Source organism: Hippocampus bargibanti, linkage group LG01, assembly GCF_051943395.1.
Source record: "Hippocampus bargibanti isolate YZ-2025 linkage group LG01, ASM5194339v1, whole genome shotgun sequence".
Classification (NCBI taxonomy): Eukaryota; Metazoa; Chordata; class Actinopteri; order Syngnathiformes; family Syngnathidae; genus Hippocampus; species Hippocampus bargibanti.
In genome coordinates, this window is record NC_142734.1 from 30,947,039 (window position 1) to 30,965,334 (window position 18,296).

The following is an 18,296-nucleotide window of genomic DNA, read 5'->3' on the forward strand; positions in this document are numbered from 1 at the left end:
GGGGATGTGAAAAATCTCTCATTTCACCAATTCATTGAACTAACATGCAGGTAAAAACGTGCCGTCTCCGTTTGGTGGCAATGATGTGATGTGGCGCCGGGTGGCGCAGTTCCCTGCCAGGTGCTTATCCCACCGGCACCCTTAGGTGGCTGCACGTACACCCATGCTGCTGCTGCTGCTGCTGCTGCTGCTGCTTCTTCAGCTGCTATTCCATTGCCGTGCTGCCCACTTCTCCTTCCTCCTCCTTCCCCTCCTGCTCCTCCTCCTCCTCGCAGGGGAAGCTGACTTGATGCGCATAATAAATCACCTCTGCAAGATTGCCCCCTCCACCTCACCTCCTATTTTTTTCTCATCCAAAACCGGATTTGAAAGCTGCGCGCGTTGGATTGGAGACCGTCGAATCATTTCAACGTGATTCAGCGCCACCAGCAACGTGGGTGTTGTGCGTGAACGCGCGCGAACCGTTCGTTTGCGCGCGCCCATGCTGTTTTCCTTTTCCCCCCTTTTATTGATTTTATTTGTCATTTTCATGTATGAATGTGATGAGGAGCAGAGGAAGAGGCGAGAGCAGTAGCTATGAGGCGCGTGTCATCTCCACTCGATTTCACCTGTAGTAACGACCTTGCCATTGCGACCGAAATGTTCCTAAAAGGGTTTCCGTGGAGGATATACTTGTCGCCCATTCCCTGAGAGCTCAACCCGGTCGCTGTTTGTTTCAAGACACTCAAAGATACGCGGTAAGATGCACGCTCACGCATAAACACACACGCACATACGCACTCGCGCGCACCGCGTACACGCACACAAAGGCGACATACACTACAACCTGAGTGCCTGCATGGCTATTGTAAAGGTGCATGTACGTTAAATTATTTACGCAGCGGCATATGTCTTTTATTTGTTATTGCACCTAATGAGGTTCAGCGGTTCTTGTCTACTTTCTAGATTTGCCTCAGTCAATCATCTCATACACTCATTGCACCATATAACGGGCCAAAATAGTTTATTGTGGGCTAGAAAATGGTGATATGCTCTCAAAACTGCATCCAATGTCTACACATGGAGTTCATTTATTTATTTATTTTGGTGTAGATAAGCATATTTTACACCATATCAAATCTGCATGCATCGATTGCTGTTTTATTTTGGGTCAGATAGTGATGCATGGAGTTCTATTAGTCACAGAGTGGTCCATGCTACTGGGGGGGGGGGGTGCCCTACCTGGCGTGATGCTTCACTGGCTGCAGCCTCACTTGTGATCACTCTGTCAAATACATGGCAGGAACCCAAGAGCAACACATTTCACGCCCAACTCGTTCTCAGTGGATTGCATTGCAAATCATTTTATGCTTGGAGCACCTTTTGCACAGGCTAAGGAGATCCGATGCAAGCGTTGGACATCTTAAAGTGTGTCTTTTTGAAGATAATATCCAGTTTTGAGTGAAGCTGTCAGAGGGACTCAATGGTATGTGTAGCACTACCAATCGGGGATGTGTGATCAGAGGATGCTGTAAACAAAAATATGATTCAAGAAAGTTATCTTCAATTTTGGCACTTTATATTGATACTACACGATTAAAAGGTCAACATTTTAGAATTTGAATAATATCTGTTTAAGTGCATGGGCGAGATGTGCGGCAACGAGTTGCCTCGCCTCACCTCACATTGCACAATACCTCACCAGCTGGACTGAGGAGTCTTGTAATTGGCAAGCGCCCGTTTCTGTCCCTCTTCACGTCGCAGGTGTAAAGTTGTCAGACACTTTTTTGTGAGCATTCCAATTCTCCATATTCATGCTATTTAATATTTGCATGTTATATTTATTTTTACTGCATGCATCAAGAGGCAGATTAAAAATGCCCAAGGTGAAGCAAACACTACTGAAGGGGCATATAAGAACACACAGGTTGAATGCTGTTCTACATTGTGGCTACTTAGGAGCTGCAATTCTAAAATCAAGGGGATGTGTGTGTGTGTGCGTGTGTGTGTGTGTGTGTGTGTGTGTGTGTGTGTGTGTGTGTGTGTGTGTGTGTGTGTGTGTGTGTGTGCGTGTGTGCGTGTGTGTGTGTGTGTGTGTGTGTGTGTGTGTGTGTGTGTGTGTGTGTGTGTGTGTGTGTGTGTGCGTGCGTGTGTGTGTGCGTGCGTGCGTGTGTGTGTGTAGGTGCGTATTTGTGTATGTAGGTGCGTATTTGTGTATGTAGGTGCGTATTTGTGTATGTATGCATGTATGCATGTATGCATGTATGTATGTAGGCACAGTGATACCTCGGTTTACGAACCCCTTGGCTTTACGAACTTTTCGGTTTACGAACGTTACATTTATGAAAATCTTATGTTTGTATGGATGGATGTATGGAAGGAGGTATAGATGTATGTATGTATGTATGTATGTATGTATGTATGTATGTATGTATGTATGTATGTATGTATGTGTGTGTATTTCCACTTTTTAATGATTCGCTGCCATGCCACTCCGTCTCATAAATTTTTAATATACCTGGCCAGCCACGAATCTCACAGCTTGTCACTATTTTGTGAATATGAGGATTTTCTTTCTGTGAGATTGAAAGTATTTTCTGTGAATGGTTGAAATGTTACATTTAGAATTATACTTTAAAAAGTATTATAATTTATATAATTTAATAAAAGGTAAAATTCAGAACATGAAATTGCAAGTGGTTTAGCGTATGTCAAAAAATGTTGGGTGTGAAATTTGTAATACAGTATTTCCTTGAGATCCAAGTGACTTACGCTTGGTTGAAACTTTTTGTGATACAATACAATACATATTGCTTTATATATCGCTTTAACAACAGCTGAAGCTACAACAAAGCGCTTAACATGGACAGGTATCATATACACGAAATAAAGCAGTCACAAAGATAGTAGGAAGTGAAACCAAGAGTCAAATGATAAAGAGTACAAGTGAGTTTCGAGACGGTTTTTAAAGATGGGCAGCGAGGGGGCTTACCGAATGTTTAGTAGCAGGTGATACCAGAGAGTGGCTCCAGCAACGGAAAAGGATACGGTCACTATCTTTTATTTTACATGTATTTTATTTTTTGCTTGAATTTGCCAATGAAAACTTGAGATAGGCCTACGAGTGCTTGATGGCTGATCCACGTTTGAAATGAGTGAATATGAATCACAATTTGTGAGTCAGAATTCACATTTTGCACCTCATTCACGGTGCCCTGTGAGTGGGCATTTATGTGGAAAAACGCAGAGCTGCCAAATGTTCCAGGAATCACCAAATGCCAACTCATTCCAATTGTAACACGGCGTGATTTGATTAAATATAATTGAAAAACAATCGGAAAAGCTGCACTTTTTTGGAATTGCGAATGTAAATGTTATACTATAGGATTGCAAAAATAAGCCTTGCAGTTAAAGTAATCCCAAAGCAGTCACCAACCCTTCCCTTCGAGTCACTTTTTAAACTGACTGGCCGCACTCAGTCATATATCCAAGCGTTGACCTGCCTCATTTCATTGTGGGCCAACAAAAACCTGAAAAAAAACCTCACACTGGATGAAAAACAACAATTCATTGAGCTATATTGTGAGTAGTTACCCACGTCACACCAAAAAAGTTTATTTGGACAGCACATTTTACAGCAGTGAGTTCTTGACTGTGCCATCCGTCTCCTCGCCGCATTAAAAATGTAATCCTGCAAAATACTCCATGTCTTTTTTTTTGTACCTGTAATCTGATTATGTGCTTTATTTTCACACATTGTTTTTTGGATAATGAATACCTTGCGCCAGAACATTACCCCCCAAGCCTACTGACAGCTTTAGTTGTGCTTCAAAAATTGATCCTCAATTCATGAACCCTGTAACTTGATAACATGATAAAATGGCCACTGTTCTCTTGCTCGAGCTAAATCCAGTCCTTAAAATTGTACTTGAAGATAGTTTCTGAACAAGAGAATCATTCAAACACTTTTGTTGACACTCATGAGAACTTTAATGAACACTTGAAATGCTCTAGTTATCCTAATTTCCGAGTGATATTGTGAAAACGTCGACTGACATAAACAATATTTGTTGTGTTCCTAGTTAGCTGGTCTAAGATCATAAACTCGCAGCCATAAACCCTATTTTAATGTTGCATGCTGAAATGCGAGCTGCTCAAGTGAATTTGCACGAAGGCTGTTATTGCCTTTTAAATTTAATGACAAAACAGTATATTTTTGGTCCAAAAAATGCAGAGGGGAAGTTTAAATACATAATTGGTTGAAATTGCCCCGTGAAAAAGTTTCCAGATAAGTACAGTTTGCTGCTATGCAAAATTAACATTTAAGAATTGCGGACTGCTGATCACATTTTTAAAAACTGGAAGCGAATGTTGTGTGTGTTATGAAGTGAAATATATATAATAATAAAAAACATTATTTATTTCTATTTACACCCGTTTAGGGGATTTCATTTTCAGGAGGGACATCCATATGCTAAACTTAGATCATTGGAACCCTATCTGTGCATTGTATTGGTTCATTTTTATTGTTTTTAACCAATCACGGGTGGGTTTACGGCTCTGATGAGCGGCTTTATATATTGGACAAAAAGCAGCTTGTGCGCCATCTTGTGCATTTTATGGGCGCTACATCGGAGTGTAGATCTTCACCGGTTTCATTGCTGGCAGACGGCTGGAATTGATACGGAATGACTTCTTTAATCGATTTGAATCATATTCATAACTGAATGAGTAACGAGAAAGCATCTTCTCTGAATCTGAACTCTCTGAAGCCATTGTTTTGATTCTGGAACCAGGCAGTGTGTGTCCCATAGTGATGTCACGAACAAGGGGGCGGGACCTTCTGAATCGCCCCAGTTTCGAGCTCATTTGTGGCAGTTTTGGGACACTTTAAGTCATTTTTATTGGTGTTTTGCATTGAACTAAAAATATCAGCCTGCGTGTTTTGGCTATTTTAGATGCTATTAGACGTTTTTCTGATGTCAGTTAGGAAACAAAAAAATGATGTCTAATTTTGACAGGAAATGCATTCAGAAATACATTCGGTAAACACACACATATGCAAACACATTCACACACAGACGCACTTATTCAGTAGGTAATTGCATACTGGTATGCCACCATGTCAGCTAAAATAGCTGTGATGAATGCAGCTTGGGCCTTCAAAGTAAGTAGACTCCCACTCTTCCAGCTGCGCTGTTTGTTCAAGCATCACCCTACTTGGATGCTGACAGAGTGTGATGGAGGTGGTGGATGTCACCATCTTCTTTTTTTGTCATTTAAATCCAGGATGGAAGGTGTACACTCCTTGGCAGGGAGCGATTCACACAGTGAAGCTTTCACACCACCTTGTATTGCCATCATCGTTAGCGCCATTATTCAGTGCAAGCTGAGAATGCGCGTGGTGTGCGGTAAGCATTGGCAACGGCGCGCAAGTGACATGTGAATCACTCGTCTGCTTCTGCTCATGCTAATTTCCATGGCTGAGTTGAACATTAGCATTTGGTAGAGAGGTGCATGTAAACCGAAGGAGGGCGGAGGGGGAACACATTGGTATTTGCGCATGAACCCCCCACTCCAAGTCTACATTATTACCCAGTGTGCCCTTCATCACTTCTCACTCGAGGTGCCAACCAACTGTACGCTGTGCTCCCATCACTGAATTACGGCGTGCAGGACTCGTTGCAGCAAGGAAGCAAGCATAAAAATCCAATTCAGCCGACTTTGAAGCGGGAGAAAGGAAAAAAAAAAGCGGCCAGAGCACACATGAAAGGTGGTGAGGAAAATCCTGGCTGAGGCTCCACGTGTCTGACTTGACATCCAAGGCAGCTGACAAACAATTAGACCCTCTATAAGTAGTGCTGTGAACCAGGCTCTCTGGGGATTAGACCACAAATGAGCCACACATCACGGCTTATGTCTTCTAAATGGAAAGTGAGTGCATGTGTGGAGGCACGGTGTTCTTGGGTATGTGTGTGTGTGTGTGTGTGTGTGTGTGTGTGTGTGTGTGTGTGTGTGTGTGTGTGTGTGTGTGTGTGTGTGTGTGTGTGTGTGTGTGTGTGTGTGTGTGTGTGTGTGTGTGCATGCGTGTGTATGTGTGTGTTCTGTGACATTTTAGCAGATTGGTGTTGATATCTGTCTGTGGGACTCAAGTTATCAAGAACCCCTTTCCAAAAAAACAGTGAATTTATTCGATGTCAAATGTCAAACTTAAGGCCCGGGGGCCAGATCTGGCCCGCCAGGTCAATTTATGTGGGCCGTGAAAGCAAATCACATTTGTCAACTTGCTAAGTTCTGTACCAAAATCACACACTGTCAAGTGTAATAAATGAAATTGAGATTTTACAATCATTTTTTTGACCCTGTTTACGCTCACCTGAAAATTTTTTTATCAACCCGACTGATTTAAAAAATAGTACCTTATTTTCCAGTGTATAAGATTCACCGGAGTATAAGGCACACCCCCAATGAATGATGTATTTTCAAAGTTTTTTTTCCATATACAGGGAACATCTGATTTACGACCGGTGCAACTTACGACCACCCGTACATACCACCACGACTGCCAGACCCTATTTTTTTTCATTTTAATTCTACGCCTGACACTGCAACGCGCTAGCAGCCCAGCAACGCGTATGACAATTTTGGCCAGCCAGCATCTCACTCTCGCACAGCAATCGACCGTGTGATGGCACCGGAGGGAAGAGCCTACATCAACGGCGTCTGTGGCGCGGCCATGACTATAGGCAAGGCGGGTGGGCGTGTGCGCTGGGGCCCCCGCAACAACAAAAGGGGGAGGGCCGCCGCGGCGGGATCGCGCTACAAGAACACCGCAACAGAAACGCCGCGGCGTTGTCGTGGCGGCCTCTTTCAGACAGTTTGTTCTTTCTCGAGGCGAGGTGGCAGGTGGGGCACGTCAGCGCCGCAGACGGATGTGGGGTCTGGCCGCGCCTTGGTGCGGAGAGCGGGGTAAGGCCGGGGAGAGGGCAACCGGTAGACCGGCGACCCAGACACACGCCCGCCCTCCTCCGTGCCGTCCGAATCAGATCATTTGCAAGTCATTTAGCACCAAGTCTTTATTCAACATTCTGAATGGATTTCAATTTACGACCATTTTGACTTACGAACATTTGGTCGGAACGGAACACGGTCGTTAGTTGGATGTTACCTTTATAAGGCGCGCCGTCAATGAACAAAAAAGGTTTCGGAATATAATGTATAAATATGTAAAGGTTTTCCAAATATAAGGCACAACACATTATAAGGCGCTACAGTAGAAGCTGGGGTAACGCACTACTTGTTATACAGGGGTAATGGAGTCGTTGGCTGCTAACAGTTGTGAGAGCTTTTGTGGCTCAATCTTACATCACATCTAAGGCGCACCTGTGTATAAGGCGCATGTTCATCTTTTGAAGAAAATCAAGGCTTGTGGGTGTGTCTTATAAACCGGAAGATACTGTACTCATAATCATTTTATGGTTTCACTGTCATCATGGCTCTCCAAAGGAAGACCTCCAAATTGGCATTGTGACTAAAATGAGTTTGACAACCCTGTTCTATGTGTTCCAGTGTGTCGCAATGCAGGAGTACACTCGGTGGCACTTGATAAAGTACAAAAAAATAGTTGCCCAAACACTTAGCTATAGTTGGCAGATAACATTTAAAAATACTGCCTGTCTGCAAATGGGCATCATAGTGTGTCAGCTGATATAATCAGTTTGGTTGGCAAAATAGTGCGCATACCTCATGGTGTCTTGAAGCCGGTGAGGTAAAATGCAGTGGATGCGTCATTGATTTTGTCTCATTTCCATTTGTGTTCTCAAAAAACGTGCCATATCAGACCTAATAAGCTGCGCTGCTTACGTACAGGCCCCCAGAGTCGGAATTTCTGTCAGCTTTGGAGACAAATTGAATATTGTTAGGTGCGTCTTATAGTGCGGAAAATATGGTAATTGTCTGACAGTTAAATGAAGTTGGATAATTTCCCTCTGCGCACCTGATGAACTTCATGACACACGAGTTGGCTCATTGGTGAGGAAACACTTTTATGTTCAATCACACCGGCAATGAATTTGCGCACAACATTCATATTAAGGTAGCTACTTACCACAAAGTCTTTGAAACACTGCCATAAGTCAGCCGTGCCCACTGGGCTGTTAGAATGACACTGACGACACTACGCCACTGGAATCGGAAACAAGGAATTCATCCAGGCTAAACATACCAAAGGTTATCCTATATTATCCGGTGTATAAGGCGCACCCAAAAGCCTTGATTTTCTTCAAAAGAATACCCTGCACCTTATACGCAGATGCGCCTTATATGTGAAATAGAAATTAGCCAAAATAGGTCTCGCAACTACTGGCAGCAGCAACCGACTCTATTTGCCCTTGTAGAAGAAGTAGTCCATAACCCCAGCCTCTTCTGTCGCACCTTATAATGTGGTGAGACTTATATTTGGAAAACTTTAGCCTATTTATATATTATATTTAAAATCAAAAATATTCATGGTGCACCTTATATGTGGAAAACGTTTGAAAATACACCATTTATTGGCGGTGTGCATTATACTCCGGTGCGCCTTATACACTGCAAAATACCGCACTATGACATTTACAATGTGTTACATGCACATTGTATTCTTTTTGTATATCACCTTACTTCATGCTGATTGAATATTTTGACGAAGAACTGAACCGGGAAGAAAAACAAGATTTAATCTGAAATGATTCATAATCTAACACACATGTTCATTTCACCACTTAAATTTCACAATGAACACATTCACTGCCATTGCCGATTCATTCATTCATTCATTCATTCATTCTTTAATAAAATTGAAACATAACCATCCCATTAATAGCATTTGAATGAAAAATGTCTTTCTTCACTCATTCGCTGTCATTGCCCAATTTATTCGGGAATTGAAAAGTATGACGTGGAGCGGCATGGTGTTCCTTGCGGGAGGGGGGTCGATAAAGCGCTGGTCAGACCTCTGGCAATGTTTTTCTCATCCAGGCGGGGCAGCATTTGCCTTTTGTCCATGTTAGCGCTTTGTTACAACTTCAGCTGTTGTTAATGCGCAATATAAATCAATATGTATGAAATGTATTGTATTTTGTACATTTCAAGCTCAGATAACTCCAGACTCATATAATTTAGGAATTAACTCTAACTATAACTGCAGGACCCGCTTAATATTGAGTTTTAGGACTACATAAACATTCAATTCAGCGTAAGAAACCTTCGACTTTCTTCTTTCATCAGAAAAAAAGTGAAAATGACAAAAACCCTGGCACTGAAGTGGACACATTTTTGCACATTGTCTGGCAGTGAATGAGTTAAATTGTTGCTTTGCGTGGAATATAAAATACATTTCGGTGGAGCTGGCAGGCTCGCTAATGCACTTGCCAATGTGCAAAAACAGAACTTCATGTCCACTTATACTCACTCACCTTAGTACAGTGTTGAGGATTTTTATTTTGCGTGTGTGTGTGTGTGTGCGTGTGTGTGTGTGTGTGTGTGTGTGTGTGTGTGTGTGTGTGTGTGCGCGTGCGTGCAGACGTTTGACATTTTGTAATTGCATCATTACTCACTCCATCTGCCCCACTCCCCTCTTGCCATAAGCAAGCGCATGGCAATTTGCAAACACATGCTCCAAGCAGACAGACACTTGTCCTTGATTACGGACCCGGGTGGAATGGCTTCCTCATTGGGCTGTCCACATCCACATCAGAATGTGGTTGAAAACGCATTTTGCCACTGTGGGTAGATCTAATTGATTGGATAGCACCTTATTGTCAAGGCCAAGTGTCCTGAGGCTGCCAGAAAGTGAACCCGTCGGAGTGATAGATGAGTTGTGTTGTGGGTCGCTTCCCTAATAGTGTAACACTACCTCAGGTTCTGTAGACCTGCCATGTCGCCGTCTAAGACACCTCTGGGGTCACTGTGACCACCACCAAGACTGAAAATGCGGCGTGATGAAACTCTCATCGTACAGGATTTGAAGTATTATTTCATTTTGTCATTCGCTACGCCATCCGGATGAGGTTATGGAAACGCATGAAACTGTTTGCGTCACATAAAAAATATGATTGGCTGCTGAGTTTGGCATTTTCAAGCAAAATTATCTTTTTGAAACAGGTCAAGTGCTGTCTCACCAGGATCACAAGTGCCATTTCAAAGCTTATTGGATGAAAGTGTCCTTTGCCCTTGGTTGCCAAAGATGACGTTGCCATGGAAACATATTCTGCTGTTATCGATCATCGAGTGTTTGGCAGGTAAGCCGCACTTGTATATTTTTTATGGGTGTCATTATTCTCTTGCATTTAGACATTTACAGATGCAGGATGCTCACTGAGCAGATGAAAATAATTTCATTGTCGGAGGCTTGGGGGCAGGGGTCCCATGCACTCACAAACACCCACTGCTCCTCAGTCTCTTTTTACTGTTGCAGTTTTGTTTAGTGTCACACTGAGAAATGTCTGTAATTTGTCTTCTACACAATATTAAAACAGAAAGAGATACAAATACTACTCCATTCGTGCATATTGATGAATATTTTAACATCTGAAATAGTTTCTGCTCTTCACCAGTCAGATTTTCACAGTGAGAAAATTGACTCCATTTTCGTCCCAAGTGTAACGCTCGCATGAGGCAGGGTCTTGCCCTGAGCAGAGGCAGGTTAGACCTCGATATGGAATTTTCACAAATCAGTACAAGCCAGCACTGTGTGGCAAGAAACAAAGAAACCATTGTCAGCAAAAAAAAACAGATTCTCTATTCGTTTAAAATCAACACGTAAGCGGTGCAAGGCCCCCCCACCCTCATCCACTCCAGCAGTGACTCATGGTGCTTGTCATCTTTATGAATGCTCTATGAGAAAATCTGCCACACGTCTGCGGTGTACAGGATAGTTCTTCCTGTGCCCCCATCAAATTCACCAAAATCCCATTACGCCAATGCTGACACACGGACGGTTCCAGTAGGCATAAAGTTTCATCGGGTCAAAGGGAAGGCCCTTGGTCCACCTGGACGGCCATCACGGCGCAGAAGAGCCTGCCAAATTCCCGAAACTGGAAAAATGAGGCTGGCACCGGCCGGCAAATGAAAACAAGCGGCGCCAGTTTTTATGCTCCAGTGCATATACGCCGTCTCCAAATACAAAGCCCACTATGTTGATAATTAGAGTTGTACTGTAATGTGTAGTCTTATTAAGCGCCTTGCAAGGCGAGGAACGTGTCTTTGTATCGCACCAATTATGGAAATCCAGAGTGCTTTACAGAGGTGACGGAAACTTGTTCCAAAATAAGGTCGTGAAGTATGAAAAAAACAAGATTACTTCTTCAAGGCGAAACAAAACACAAAAAGACCAAATCCCACTCATGATGAAGTGAAGATCACACATATAAAAGCTAAACGGTGAAATCAATATGTTTGATTGATGCAAAAAGCCGCTGTGAACAATAAAGTTTTCTGGACAGATTGACCTGAAGCGACGAATGAGATACCAGGGGTTCAGGAAGTTTGTTGTGTAGTTGAGACAGAAAATTGATTTGATTTATGTATTTCTCTTTCTGAAAACAGTAAATAAAGCCATACTCATAGCGGGACTTCAAGTAATTGAACATAATTTGCTACTGAAAGGTTTTTCCATTTTTTTGCCCATCCAAATGATCCAGCTAAAAAATTCGAGCCACTTCTCAGTATGATGCAATAAAAAAACAAATAACTATCTAACTGTGACAATCAAACCACGGTATTGTCTTTCACGGGGTATAAAGTGTGATTTTTGTATTGAGCTCTTGCTTTTCAATATCATCACAAAGGTGATTGTATTTGCCATCGAGGGAGCCCGTTGAGTATTTGAACCTGAGAGATGTTCACACACCAGTCAGAATGTTAATCAAATCGCAATTTGCAATTTCTACCGCACTACAACAAAACAGCCAGGCCGAAATTTGAAGTGAGTTGAAGACACAAAATATTTTTTGGGGGAGAGGTAATCATAGACGTTGCACCTTTGCGAACCGCAATTCCAAGACAGAATTTCCGAAAAAGGCCAACAATGTTTTATCATTACATATACTGCAGGAATACTTTAATTTTCATCATTTATGTCCTCGACAGATTGTCTGGATAGTGGGTTGTACCACGGTCCAAGATGGCGGATGGAGCCAGGCGATCTATTTATTCCAGTGGACTCCATTGACGAAGAGGCGACTTTGACTTGTGACGCCAAAAGTACCCCTCCTCCACAGTACAGGTTGAAGCAATTCTATTTGTTCTATTTTGTATACAATGTATCAATGTTAAATCAGCAACCTGGGTAGAAAACAGGATTAGAACCTTTTAATTTGGACAGCACTCCGGGCTGTCAGCGGCGCACGATTCTCGAGTGGAAGGCTTCCTCTCTCAATGCGCTATCGTAGCACATCATGGAAACGGTTCATCTCCACCCAGCCGAGCGTGCCCAGAACCTAATTTGTGCTCTGTGCACCTCGGAATAATTTACAAGATAAACTCAAACCACAGATTCAATGTTGAGATATCTCACAGAGGAATGTTATTTTTCTAGACTGAGAGTAGACTCGGGAGTCTTCTTTCATTGCGCAACGTGTAATTGTGATTAATGAAGGCGCTTTTGTTTTCGTATCTATTTTTTTTGCCCTCGTTTTATCCCCATGATGGAATTTATTTGCCAATTTATAGGTCGCAATATTGCTTTTAAATCCTGAAAACAGAGGCTTTTGATGTGTGGAAAAGTTCATTAGATCCATCCAACCATCCATCAATCCAACCATCCATTCATTCATCCGTCCGTCCATCCAGCCATCCATCCAACCATCCATCCATGCATGCATGCATGGATGCATGTATGTACGTATGTATGTATGTATGTATGCATGTATATATATATATATATATAGCCGCTCACTCACACGAACTGTGTCAGTGAGCAGGTCCATCAAAATATCTCCCCTCCAAATGCTTGAGACCCACTGTGCTGGACTATAAACGTCACCTGAGCTCTGCGTTCAATTACCGCAGCACGAAGGAGCCGAATGATAGTGGAGTGCATTATGTCAGCTCATTATTTCTCTCCGTGTGCCCAAGACCAGGTATCTCCATGTCGTGATTAAAGGTGAACGGAGCACGTTTCGACGTAGTGTCTTGTCAAGCTGGCTGTGCATGATTCTGCTTGCCCTCAGCATCTCCCCACTTCTTCTCTTGAAGTGTAAATGGGCCCCTATTGTGATGTCCTTTTTTTCCCCTGTCCCCTTGCATCTGATAGTCCTGTCACTCGGGCAGACAGATGATGTTTCCACAAGCAATAATTCTCTTCGTAGGGAAAAATAAATAAATAAAATACAAGACAATTTTGCACAGGAATGTGTAAAAGTCATTCAAGATGAGTTCCTTAATACAAAGGGACAAACTGGATCTCCAAATGACCCTGAATTTGAGAGTCAACAGTATAATTCACTTCAAAGATGTTATTTCAGTCTTCTGCCAGCAATTGAAACACCAATTCAGTCAAGTTTGTTTCATGTTCTGATATTTAAGTGCTCTTATTCAAAATGTGCACAATATGACATTAAAATATATTCTTCTTTTTGGAGAGCCGTTGGAGAATCACTCCTTCAAACAATTTGAAACACAATAAATAATTGAAAGAGAATATAATTTTCATTGACTTTTAAAAGCAGGAACAAATCTTTAGCTCATCAGTAATATTAAAAAAACAATATGATCCATCTTCATTTCTTGAGCGCTTTCACAACAACTACATTACTGTACAACTGTAGATTTAACACAAAATAAGAATAAAGAGCATAGATTACCCCCATTGTGCAGGGACTAAAACGGTTTACGCTCCATAAAGTATCCACCGCCCAGCTCCAGAAATTTAAAACTGCTTAATTGCATGTTTAGCAGACCATGCTTAAGGCTAATCTCTCGATGCCAAGTTATTATCTACTTTGCTAAATGATTGACACAGCACGAACAAGGCTTTATATTTATTACTATATTCTATTTGGCAGGGTATTGTTAAACTTTAGAATGTATGTTTGTGTTTCGTTTTAAGGGTGAATAAAAGTACAAACTCATTTTGATAATCTCAGACTGAAGGTATTTCGCACCTGCCTGAAATATTTGTGCCGGAATTATATCATGGAATTTATCCGAACGCACACCCAAACACAGAATCTTCGACAGTAAGCACGCATTGATTTGCAATGATTCGTATTTATTTATTCATTCATTCCGTTTTTTGAAGGTTAGACATGACAGCTTTTGTAAAATTTGCCATTTCCTCCACACCTTTCATTTCATCAGCGTACGGTCATGTGGCCAAGGAAATTATTTTACCTCAGGAACATTCTCGAATAGGTTCTGGCCTTGAACTTATCCAGGGTTTGTTATTCCACAGCTTCAAAGAGCGATGCATTGCTACAGTCGTTGAGATGTTCTTTGGATTTCATTTTTCAAGAGAATATTTTCCACACTATAAGGTGCACCTAAAAGCATTCAATTTTCTTCAGGGTTCACTTTATAATCCAATATGGCGTATATATTGATCAATGTTGAGTTTCCTTGGACATAGTATTTTGAACATTTTCTAAAGTGCTTTGTTACAGCTGCAGTTAATTATGAAGGCTATGGATAAGTAACGCTGTCTTATTGTATTGTATTGTATTGTATTGTATTGTATTGTATTCCCTTTAGTGTATCTCCATCTAGTGGAGGCAGCCAGGGCTCCTTATAAATAAAGCCGTACTCTATTATATCCCGTTTGCGTAGCGTGATCTAGTGAATGTATATAAATACAGTTGGATTGTATTATATTCCCTTTAGCGTCGCGTCATAACTATTGTAGCTTCTATTCTATGTGCCTTATCATGCAGTGCACCCTATAAATGAAAACGGGTTTTAAAAAGGCCATTCATTAATGCCGCATCTTGTACTCCAACTAAATTGACCTTCTTATATTTGTACAAATTGTTCAATTTGCAATTTTTTTGTGTCATACTTTTACATTGCCCCTTCAGTGTGCAGGAGGCGCACTATAATGTTAAAAGTAGCACAAAAGCTATTTCCGTGCCATGACAATGTCTCCTACCTCATGCTATTTTTTTTATCATAATGAGGGGCCAAGGTGGAAGAATGTCATATGATGTCAATCTAATGTGACAGTGAAGACGAAGTGCGATATTGATAATGTCTAAAATACCTTTTCAAACCTTCATCTTCTGTTCTCCTTTAAATAGCCGAGGACAGCTTTGTGCTTGATCCACTCAGATTAAAATTTAACGGTCCCAATGGGGAAAGCGAGATTGTTGCCTCAGCAGGCAGTGATAGTTGAAAGACACTATGGATTAAAATTGATAGAAAGGGAATATGACCGCCACATGCTTCCTGTGTAAATAAAACATGTCTGCTATGTTTTTACATAAATTAACTAGAGTTGCAAATCTTTGCCCTAATTAAGACATATCTTGATTGAATAGACTTGGATTAACAGGAAAACATACTCAATAACGCATTGTAATTTAACTCTAAAACAACAATGATTGCATTCTAATCAGGAGAATAGTGACTGAAGTTGCCATGGCAACCTCACATCACCTTTTTCAATGGTCTCTAAATGTGCTACAAAGGCGGACTATTCACCGAGGAGGAACACATTTTGCAGGGCAGAAAGAAGATCCTGCGACTGAGCCTATTGAGAGGCTGTGGATCATTTGGGGAAGGGAGCGACAGCACTGAACAACATACTTAAGCAATTTTAAGGAGGGTTGTCATGAAGAAATAGTGTCAGAGTCGATTAGTCCACCACATTTTCATTAAGTTTCAAAACATTTTTTCTTGTTTATTTGTTATTCTTCTGTGATTAAAAAAAACAACAACCAACCAACAATTGCCCGTAGGCAGAGGGATTGATGTTGTACTTAGCGACTGTTTTGAGGTGAGTCATTCCGTCATTGTTTTGGAAAGTAAATGCTTGCAAATGTCAATTTTCATTCAACACAAAAAAAGATAATGTCTCTGTTTTCATGAAGGGCTGCATAAATTAGAAAATAATTATTATTAAGAGGCTCAATGCCTGGACGAGTTTCAGTTAAACGGTGCATGTGAAACTTCGGTGTCAAACTCAAAGCCCGGAGGCCAGATCTGGCCCACCACATCATTTTATATGGCCCATGAATGTAAATCAAAGACAACGACGTTCATGATGCTTGTTAAAATCTCCACACACAATTAAAATTCTCACACGAGTGATACTGTGTGCATTTTCTTCTTACCAAACCCTTCATTACAAAAACGTAAACATTAGATGAATAAATCGTTCTGAACTTCCTTCGGTGTTAACGCACACCCCAGGGCAAACTGGAACTTAAATCTGGCTCAAGGCAAAAATGAGTTTGACACCCTTGTTCTGACCGATGAGTCAATCATTCAAATATCGTACAGACTCTTCCCACCTTAGAAACGAGATACGTTCCGAGCGGTCGTTCGTAAGGTGAATCTGATCATAAGTTGCTTCAGTGCTATATTTTGAATGGATTGTATGTTTAAGTCAAACACTGAACAGGGAAGTATAAAACACAGATGCTCGAACAGTCGTAAAATAAATTCACACCTACTGTTGTACGATGACATATATCCTTGGGTCTTCAATAAGCCATTACTGAAGCTGCTGGCACATAATTATCGAATATGTGCCATTACCTTTTGTTATGCATCGCCATTCGCCGCCTCCCACATACTCTACACAGCCAATCGTAAGCGAGCTCAGCGGATCGGGGCCTGAACTCGTTGACAACACTTCAGCATAGAGACCAAGCTACAGGTGTTGCTTGGTCAGCCATGGTGTCCGTAGCGTAAACATCCAGCCCTGGAAACCTCTAATGTGTCTAATGCAGGGGTGGGCAAACTTTTTGACTCGCGGGCCGCATTGGGTTCTAAAATTTGACAGAGGGGCCGGGCCAGGAGCATTTGGAGGGAGTGTTTGGGCCGGAAATACTAAACCTAAAGCATTAAAGGACAACCGACGCCTCCTGACAAGTTATCTCCATAATTTATAAAATCACTTCAAATGACTTCGACTGAGCGTATTTTACAAAGATTCCACAGCATATAGCTATAGTTTACGTTTTAAGACTTACACATTCCTTAATTTCATTTTCATTTTTTAAATTTTTATTTTATTTTATTTTATTTATTTATTTATTTATTTATTTATTTATTTATTTATTTATTTTTACATTGCCCTGACTTCTGAAATTGTCCACACATAAGACTTTTCAGTTGTCACATTATTCGTTTGTGGGAACAGAAGCTTTGAGGCAGCGCTAGGAGAATTCATAACAACTTAACCTTTCACGTCACACCATGCATTTGACACCGAGAGTGAGTGGATATTCAGGATATATTATTCATACTCAACTTCTCCCATTGCGTCTTGCTTGGTTGCAGAAAACGAATGGCGCATTCTGCCAGGGACTGATGGTGTTCTTGCCCTCACAGATGGTCGCTGAATGGGACTTTCATAAATCTGAGCCTGGATCGACGGCGGCGTCTGTCAGGGGGCAACCTCATTATAAGCAGCCTGGACCGCTATCAGGATATAGGCGTCTACCAGTGTATGGCCTACAACACTGCAGGAGCCATCCTCAGCAGGAGAGCACATCTCAAGTTTGCCTGTAAGTCACTCCCTGTCACTTTGTGTCTCTCGTCACTCAGAGGTGGCGTGGCCGTCGCACTCGGTCAGCAAATAACATGGAGGCAATTATTTGCAATATTTATCAGACCGCCGTAGCCTGCGTGTGAAGCTGCATGAAATGTTAAAAGTGTGTGTGGGCGTTTAGTGTGAAGACCTCTGACTCATCACTTTCAACTACATGACTGGAAAACAACCCTGATGACTTGTTCTTCTGAAGTATGATATAATATTGGGTCATCTGGGAGAAGCCAACCAGCAATTAGGTTTCTTTATGGTGAAGACAAAAGACACCAGAATCCTGTTTCACACCATGCAAATGCAGACAATGAAAAGAAAGAGTGGTTAAAATAAAGGATCTTTACCGCTCATTAAGGACTCTTCTCATGCAGATCACCTACGCTCGGAGCCATATAGCCACGCGCCGTTGGTTCCAATCAGAAGGCTTTTAACACATCCGCTTGCTGAGTTACGGTCAGATTTGTTGAGAATGCGATTTGTTGGAAACATGGAAAATAGATGTAAATATTTTGCCCTTCTTTGCGGAAACATTATTGCCATTAAAACTTAAGAGAAAAAAATCACCAGCGAA

At 41.6% G+C, this 18,296-nt stretch overlaps 1 protein-coding gene across 2 annotated transcripts in view; it reads left to right on the plus strand.

Annotated features, from left to right (window-relative positions):
- Positions 1 to 311: 311 nt before the first annotated feature.
- The window catches only part of LOC148903880 (contactin-3-like), a 59,523-nt gene continuing 41,538 nt past the window's right edge, over positions 312 to 18,296 (plus strand). Inside the window, exons 1-5 of one of the 2 annotated variants that reach the window (XM_089010318.1) lie at positions 312 to 433; positions 554 to 737; positions 10,123 to 10,259; positions 12,109 to 12,244; positions 17,512 to 17,687. In XM_089010318.1, coding sequence (XP_088866444.1) covers positions 10,205 to 10,259; positions 12,109 to 12,244; positions 17,512 to 17,687 — 367 coding nt within the window. In that variant the 5' untranslated portion in view covers positions 312 to 433; positions 554 to 737; positions 10,123 to 10,204. Of the gene's footprint in view, positions 738 to 10,122; positions 10,260 to 12,108; positions 12,245 to 17,511; positions 17,688 to 18,296 lie in introns of both variants that reach the window. The other variant, XM_089010309.1, reaches the window with a different exon arrangement.